Below are 9,084 nucleotides of genomic sequence, written 5' to 3' on the forward strand. Positions count from 1 at the left end.
CACATTCTACCGAGGCACCATTGAGAGCATCCTCTCCAGCTGTATCGCTGTGTGGGGCGGAAGCTGCACTGAATACAACAGGAAAGCCCTGCAGCGCATAGTGAACACAGCTGGAAGGATTATTGGTGCTTCACTCCCCTCCCTGAAGGACATTTACACCACCCACCTCACCCGCAAGGCGACCAAAATTGTGAGTGATGCAAGTCACCCCGCTCACAATCTGTTTGATCTACTGCCCTCTGGGAAGAGGTACAGAAGCCTGCGCTCCCGCACTACCAGACTCACCAACAGCTTCATACACCAAGCTGTTAGGATGCTGAACTCTCTCCCTCCTCTCCCCCCTCCACCCTCAGCTACATAACATCCTGGACATTGGACCCACAAATGGCCGCCTGCACCACTCCACTTGCACACTTGTACACTTTGCAACTTGTTGTTGTTGTCCTGGAAACACAACACTTCTGCTGCTCTTACATAACTTGCACCACTATGCCACTTTATTTCTTACTTAGGTCAAACAGAACTACCTCAGCCTCTTATTGGCCTGACTTTGCACTAGTATTTTATTTTATTGACTGTCTATGCACAATTTCAACCAAATTTTGCTGCTCTTATTTTTTCATTATATGTGCCCTCTTATTTACTTATTTACTTACTTTTTTGTTTACTTGAATGTTATGTTTGTCTGTGGACTTAAAATTGTTAAAATATGTCTTGTCTCCACCGTGGGATAGTGAGAAACGTAATTTCGATCTCTTTGTATGTCTGGAACATGTGAAGAAATTGACAATAAAGCTGACTTTGACTTTGACTTTGATAACTTGTATAGTGTACTTACTTAGTGGATCCATCTGGTCCCTCTGGTATGGATCGCCGCCGCCTGTGTGTGGTATTGACTACAGGTAGCTTCTAGCTCTCTCTCTCATAGCCCTTTCACGGAGCTCCCGCAGCTCTTCGTTGGTATTCCGACTCGAAAAGATAAGGACGTCCAATAAGGGTTCATCCTCGATGCCTTCAAATTCGTTCAAATAACCTGCCATCTCTTATGTCTCCTGTTGCGTTCAGTGCTTCTCTTTTGCACAGTCCTTCTGCAACAATGTTTCACCCGAGATTCACTTCACATCCCAGTTCTGTTTAACCAAGGCGCCTGCCTGTATGTGAACCAGACGTCAACGGTAATGTGTTTCTTTTTAATAAACTGCCTGTACACTTACAAAGTTCTCAATGCTTCGGTTTACATGTAGAGACCCTCATTATGCTACTGTGTAAGTGTGGGGCTATTTTGAGCCTTGTTAGTGGTATAGAAATAGCGATTTCTTTCTCTGTACGTGTGCCCCGAAGGCTATCGTTAAACGCTAATAAGCGGTTTGCAATAAAACTGGCCACATTCGACTAGCATGAAAACAAATCCCAGCGAACGGTCGAACTCAGTACACATGTGCAAGGATTAAAGTTCTCCGTCATAGGACGGATTTCCGTCAATTTGATTTTAGAAATGTCATATTTGAGATCGATGCAGATCCGATGAGAAAATAAATAGGGGGGGGGGGGGGAACTATCACCTTTGCTTTTCTAAAGAACACGTATGGAGGACTATAACGGTCTAAAAGTTGGATTATAGTGAGATGGATTACATAGAGACAGCTGATGAGGTTGGCCAATCCGTTTAACTTTTTTGGATATGATATTGTGAGCTCTATGTGCGAATTCGGAGAAGAAGCGTAGGCTGTGTTCTTTCCGTGCATCAATGTAGACAATTTCTTACTATCGTGAACTCTTGTCAGGGGAGGTCATTCATTTTGGGTGTCACCTATGACTTGAACAGATAGCCTTCTATGCCACCCGATGTAGGCTACTATTATTGTTACAGTTTTTAATCAATGCAACTAACATTATGTGTAAAGCGACGCAATATAAACCGTAGCCTATGCAATTTATTATCCCGTCTGTTATGACATGTACAACAATGTTTTTCACAATTTGCGACGGAAGGTTTTGACTGAGCGTGTTAGCATAAAAAAAAAAAATATATCACTGTCATCATCGCGAACTGTTGAAAGGGGGTCAGTCTGTTTGTGATGCACAGTAGAGGTCTGCGCGGTACTGATTTTTCAGTCCCGCGCCCGCCCGCTCCCGCAATATTCTGTCCCGCTCCTGCCCGCTCCCGCATTAATGTGTCATTTTGAGTCCCGCTCCCGCCCGCATCTGTAACATGATGTCCCGCTCCCGCCCGCTAAAGCCCGCATGCAGGAGAGATTTCATTTTTTCATTTTTCAGTTTTTCATTTCTGTCTCACGGAAGGAGCACACACACCTGAGAAAGACTCCAGATGTCAGTTTCTTGGTTCTTGGTTCTGAATGTAGACTAACAACTGAAGTAGGCCTAGTCTGGTACCCTCTTCCTCTGTCATGCTTTCGATTTCGAGTTTTGACAATGAGCAGCAGGAACAAATTGAACCCACGTAAACGACAATATAGGCTTAGGCTACTATCCGTCAGTTATGCTTAAACCCCGTTTTTTTAATGCTGCCTAACAGAACATCCAGCTTATATGAACACTACTTTTCATCATTTCCATATTTAATTTTACGCACATATTTAATTTGCGGGAGTGCAGTGAATCATCAGTTTGTCCCGCACCTTCGAACGCACCTCTCTCATCCCGCCCGCTCCCGCAAATAGCTTTCAAAAGTTGTCCCGCGCCGCACTCTTTTGTGCCAGGACCCGCGGGTCCCGCGGGTTTACCGCGGGAGTGCAGACCTCTAACGCACAGACAGCCTTGTAGCCTATTTTGCTTAGGCCTCACTTTTAACGACAGTAGGTTGTTAGTGTATGTTGACAAAAAATAACCATACAATTAAAATAGTCAACTTAAAACTTTGCTATAAAATAGTATTAATTTATAGCACAAAACCATAACCAGTAGGCCTACCAGAACCTCGCATATTAGCGTCATGATTTGTGTGCGTCTATTTGGCAAGGGATGGCTGTCATGGGTGCGTTGTTGCTAAAGGAAGACAGGTGTCAAAAGTTAAAAAATAAATGGAGATGGGCAGTTGTTGGAAACGGGGGAGAACTAACAAGCCATGGTGTAAAGAAGTTAAAGTGCCAGGGGGTTGCTTTTGCGCGGTTCGCTGCAAGAAAATTGTTTATGGATTCAATAGGAAAACGTTTTAGCACGCCACCAATCAGAAGACCGCCATAAGGTTAACGTTCGTGCACTTCAGGACATCTTCCCTACCTGGTGCAACTAGCCACCACGACAGAGGTAGGCTACGTTTATCTATGGCTGACCGTTTTTAGAAAGTAGGCTACATGTTCTTTCATAGCGCAACACGACCTGTCCCTCACCATATCGCAACCTCTTGTCAACCAATCTGTTGCTGAAGACAAAAGCACCGTCTCCAGATTGTCGTTATCAAATGCGCAGACCTCCTGCATGAGCACACACAGTATTGCTGCTCATTGGAAAACTGAGTTGTCTGTAAAACTCAAAATTACCATGTTTTTATTAAATGCGGATGAGGCAACAAATGGAAATATGAACAATATCTAGAATGTTCTGATTCGTTACTTTGATGAGGAAATGGGAAGTCTTGCAAACTTGATTTTATAGATTTTACTTGGTGTTGAATTGCATATTAACAAGAACAAAATCTCCCCTTTAAACACTTTTGGCCTGAAGGTGTGTTAAAGCCTTTCTACAATATTGCTGCAGTAGAAAAGAACAGCAATGGCTAATCAGCAATGGTCAGGGATGGTACTAAAATATATTTTTGTTCATCAGGAAAACTCAATCTCAATCAAGAACACTCTCAATTCGCCTTATTCACATGGCGGCCATTGGCGGCTAAAACGAGGCTACAGGGTACACAAACCATAGGATTGTTATGTTCTATGCATTCACCTGTAGGTGGCCTTAATTATATAGTAAGTGTACCCTGTAGCCTCGTTTTGGTTTAAACAATGGCCGCCGTGTGAATAAGGCTAATACTCCCTTTACTTTGCTGTTTGCATCTTTTTGTACATTTAAAACCAATAGGTCGCGAACGCAAAAGGGGTGCTATCTCTATAGGTAGATATCAACAACGTATGACTTATGGCCTGAAAAAAGTTCAGTCAAACGATTTTTTTTCACTTTAATCCCTGCATGTGTTATTAAACCCTAGGTTCATTTTGCGCCGGAATAATGATATTTTGTGAGCTTATCTAAAGTGAGGACTTTCTATGCCTTGCAACACATTTTCAAATTTAACATACATTAACATACAATAACATATATTAACATACAATAAAACATATTATTGCATCATTTATTAAGTTTTAACATTAATGTATAAACATATTTTAGATATAGGCTTATATACTATGAACAAACTATTTATAACTGTGTGAACAAATGCTTTACAAATGCTTTACTAATGATAAATTAGAAATTACTAATGATGAACAAACCATTAACTAATAAGTAACAAAGGCTTAATAAATGATTAATTGTGTGTAGTTATTATAAAGTGTTACCGAGTTTTTGAATTCCTAGCCCCGCATACCTCATTACAATTTTGGCCTTTTTGTGGCATGTTTGGTCAAAATTTGTCCAATCTGTAGCACTGAAATAGCCTGGAAAAATCCGAACTCATTCACAAAGTGAATACAGTCTGGTGATTCTCGATTGGGAAACGTTTGCAACCAGTAGCGTAGCTAGAAATGTTCAAATGGGTGGGCACGGAAAAAAACGGGTGGGCAAAGACAATTTCATTGACCATAAGAGAACCCTAGATGAGATACACCATACAAACATTAATCATAGGCATGTTATATTTATGACATAGTGGAATTTACTGAACGCATTTGATCACAGCTGACAAATTACGCAGAAATATTTTCAACTGGAGCAAAACAATGCATGAATGTAGCTTTGGCGCATCACATGAAACACAACTTAGACAATAGATTGACCATATTGTACAACTGCAAAGCCTTATCATAGGCATGTTACATTCATGACATGAAAAGTAGAACTTATTGAACAAAAATGACAAATTACGCAGTCGTCTAAACATTTTAAACTTGCGCAAAACTGCATGAAACCAGCATCGGTGCGTCGCATAAATTAAAACACAAATTGAAGCAACCGCTTGACCATTGGACAATCCTACTACAAAGCCTTTCCATAGGCACGCAACGTTTATGACATAAAAAATAGAATATGAACGCATTTCATCACACCTGAATTAAACGGAGCTGCCGGCTGTTCGCGATTTGACTGATTTTTGAGCTCTAAGTGCAGTGTTGACTTGCGCGTCTTTTTTAGATGGTGAACGTAAACGAAGGAAAGCCCTCTAATTGGACGGGCAAGACTGACAAGTAGACGGACCTAGGCCCGTCCAGGCTCGCCCGTGGCTACGCGTATGTTTGCAACACTTGCATCTCAATGGGCACTAACTTTGAAATCATTGGTCCAGCCTTACCAATCACATTGATCAGAGATTCCTAACGCTACTTCCTACTCCGCCTAGCTGGGAAAAAAACCAGACGAACTTCTGGCAAATTTGAGATTTGCTCTGAAAGTCCGTCTGGCCAAGAGCCCATTCTAGCCCATTTCAAATTTTCTTAAATCTAGGCACCAATCAGAACCGTTGAGCGGGCTTTACACGATGACTATTAATAGAGAACCCTGTTGAAAAAAAAAAAAAAATATATATATATATATATATATATCAACGATTGCTGCTGCCACTTGTTTGAAGCTGCTATCACGTTGGTTTTAGACAGGGAGTTAGAAGAAAGTTTCTTGTAACTGCTTCCTTATGTTGGAATATGCAACAATGTACAAAAATGTGAGGGATACCTATGTGATATTTGCAACAGTGGTAGGCTACTGAAAGCTGTTTGATATTCTGTTCATTTATAGGCCTACAGTAGCTGCACGTAGCTGTCGGAAAACACATATTTTTGAATTGATGTGCTATGCTGACTTGTCAAATGTAAGCCAACAATGGTTTATTAAAACATCACAGTAGGCTAATTTATTTCGTCAGTCATCATGTTCATTTTCGCCATATCTGGTCATCTCCTTTATCATTAAGGCTACACCATTTTAACCAGAAACTCAGAATGCTCAAAAAATGAAATAGGCCTAGGCTAGCCTAAATACATTGCAACATCGAGAGTTTATTTTTTTTTTTTTAAGTATATTTTTTGGGCTTTTTATGCCTTTAATTAGATAGGACAGCGGAGATCGACAGGAAGTGAGTGGGAGAGAGAGTCTGGGTGGGATCCGGAAAGGACCACGGGGCGGGAATCGAACCCGGGTCGCCGGCGTACGGTGCAGGTGCCCCAGCCAGTCGCGCCACCGCTGGGGCCAACATCGAGAGTTTTTATGGGAAGAAAATAATTTACAGACCACTAGCTGCATTAAGCTACAATTCCGGCATAATTACTTTGAACGTTTCAGTCTCGCCCCCCATGCCTGCTTTATCCGGCCGGCCAGAAATGACGAATGAAACAAAATGCTCGTTTGAACGTGAGCGGTTTTGTTCAGAGCTGAAAATGCAATTGTGTTTGAGAGAGGGCAGTAGGTTGCTAGTGACAAAATATTAGCTTTCAGTGTGGTACGATGTCTTTGTTAATTAGCCTACATTTAATTAAAGTGTTTAATTCTTCCTGGTTCTCCCTAGAACCAGACAGTAAACTGTTGCAAATTGGTGGTTCCCGTCACTCTGTCTCTTTTGTTGCTCTGATTAAATTTTAGCCTCTCCTATTGCGTCCGGCGGCATTTTGATCGGCGTCCGTTTGGGAACGCCCTTTGGAAATGGGCTGTGAATTAATCTTCCCCAGACCCACTCTCAGTTACTGAGAAGGGTCTGGTTTCAACCGGGCTATACTTCGCCTAAACTTTACAAACTGACAATAAACCGCATCAGCAGTCAGCAAACAATGTATATGGGTCTACCTTTGCTGTAAATAAATTTCTGCATTTTTTGACATTTGCAAGTGTTGTTGCTTCTGTTTATCACAATAAGCTTCGGTTTCGTCTTTCCCTCTCGGTGACCACCGCCATGACACTGAAAATGAGGACACTTGTGCCCAAAAGTTAGGACAAAGGTCCAAAAGTGAGGACACATACGGAATCGGAGTAACATATAGGGGAATAACATTAGAAAATAAACCATTTCTATAGAAGGCACCTATTTATTATAACATAATTTATTATAGTAACATTTGTTGTTGTTTTTTTCCACATTAGTTAGCTGTTTCCAAAATTCCCATACTTATTATAATAGCATAGTAACATTAGATTTTGTGTGTTTTTTTTTTTTCACATTAGTCAACAAACCCACCTTTTTAAGCCAATAACTTTTTAGTAACTTAGTGAGCTCTGCAGCTGTGGTTGTTGCTGGAGCAAAAACAGAGGATTTTTCCTGGCAGATCTGGCTTTTTCTTTGTGCGACTGCCTGCATGCCTGTGAGTGAGAGTGTATGGCACTCTTGCCCCTGGAGCTGACATCAATATCTGTTTCACACTTTACAAAATGCATGGTATGCATCTGTCCTGCTTTTGGTAGTAACGTGGTGTTCAGAATACCATGCAGAGTTGAAAGACGTATTTTGTTTCGCCATATGCAAACGGCTCAGCAACGGTGTTCATTCATTCAATCACGAGAGTTGTCGCATTGATTGCTTCGTGAAAACGAAATCGGTGGAGTTTTGTGATGTCCCGTGCTACGGTGGTGGCGGATAGGCTACTTGGGCAGAGGGTCAGAAATGATGACGCGTAACAGAGATGAGTAGCTTACAGAGGCCTTAAAATGAGGCATAGCCTATGTGCTCATAAAATGCGGACAGGTGGCTAGTCATGACAAAAATCCGGACAAATGTCCAAAAAGGAGGACACCCTCTCTCTGTCCTGACAGAGAGCTTAAAAACCGGACTGTCCGGACGAAATCCGGACGGATGGCCACCCTACTCTCTTCGCTGATTGGCCTGACATTTTTCTTGTCTGAGGGAAATGGTTATGAACTATGGTGTTCCAGACTAAATCTCCCTGAAAGAAGATCTAGGTGGACGGGCCAGGCTAGCACTGAACCACTTTCCTAAAGAACCAGTTGAAAAACATGGCTGATGTTAGTGTTGGTCAACTGTTGCATGTCTTTGGACTGATTCTTGTCTTTGTGCTTTGGTAATCTCTTATTTTTCTTCCTTCACTCAATTTTCTTCAGTTTGGACCAATGACTGTTGAAATCAAAAGGTCCCAGGTTAAAAATGGGAGTGGTTTGGAGGGTGCAACTCCTAAAGCTGTAGACCTGAGAGACATCCTTGATGTGGATCCTCTCCAACAAGGCCAGGCTCTGTTGGCTGCTGGCAAAAAAAGGAAGAAACAGCAAAAGAGAGCAGGTACTAAATATGTCCGGTGGTTGCAGCATATGTTGTGTCATCTTTTAATGGTTTCATATCTACAACTGTACTGTTTAGAAAATCTTGAGGGACTCTGTAGATCCCATGTGTGTATTCTAACTAGCCTACTTTTGTCCTCTGCAGACAAAATTGCTGTGAAGCTCTCGGACACACTAACATCAGCTATGAACACTTTTTGGGACAGTTGATACAATGACCAGCAAACATCAATTGGAGTTGGCTGTTTTTTGCTTGTATTTTCAGTATTAATGTAAAATGGTAAAATGATGTATCTGATGTACAGCTATCAAGAGAAATAAATATAATTATCATCAATTTCTCATTAAGAATTCTTGTATCCATTACTGAAATTATTCTCTGGGTTGACTTAAACGCTTTTCTTAAACATTGCTGTTTCTGGCTTAAAGTATTTTTTGACTGCTGGAAAAGCCGTAGGTTATGGTTTTTATAGAAACTTTACATATAATGTCAATAGTTTTGGGTTATATTCCAATGGGTATGATGATAATTGGCACTAATGTTTAGGTATGATATTTATTGTTGTGGGTAGGGGAGATTCCCATTGAGCTCTGTATTATGTGACTAGTATTTTAAAGAGGTCCAGCTATATAAATGAGTCAATCAACCAACCAGGAAGCTTGCAAGAATGGCACTTGTAGGCTATGGGC

The 9,084-nt window shown here is 41.3% G+C and overlaps 1 protein-coding gene across 1 annotated transcript in view; it reads left to right on the forward strand.

Moving 5' to 3' along the window:
• gnl3l (G protein nucleolar 3 like) overlaps window positions 1-8,745 on the forward strand; it is a 38,027-nt gene extending 29,282 nt beyond the window's left edge. The window contains exons 14-15 of the mRNA XM_076267573.1: window positions 8,221-8,395; window positions 8,540-8,745. Coding sequence (XP_076123688.1) covers window positions 8,221-8,395; window positions 8,540-8,604 — 240 coding nt within the window. The 3' untranslated portion in view covers window positions 8,605-8,745. The remainder of the gene's footprint in view (window positions 1-8,220; window positions 8,396-8,539) is intronic.
• Window positions 8,746-9,084: the final 339 nt, after the last annotated feature.

The sequence above is a fragment of the Alosa pseudoharengus genome, unplaced genomic scaffold, assembly GCF_046254945.1.
Source record: "Alosa pseudoharengus isolate Yale_2024_CS ecotype anadromous, Long Island Sound unplaced genomic scaffold, YU_APseudo_1.1 YU_APseudo_1.1_scf_5, whole genome shotgun sequence".
In the NCBI taxonomy this organism is placed as follows: Eukaryota; Metazoa; Chordata; class Actinopteri; order Clupeiformes; family Clupeidae; genus Alosa; species Alosa pseudoharengus.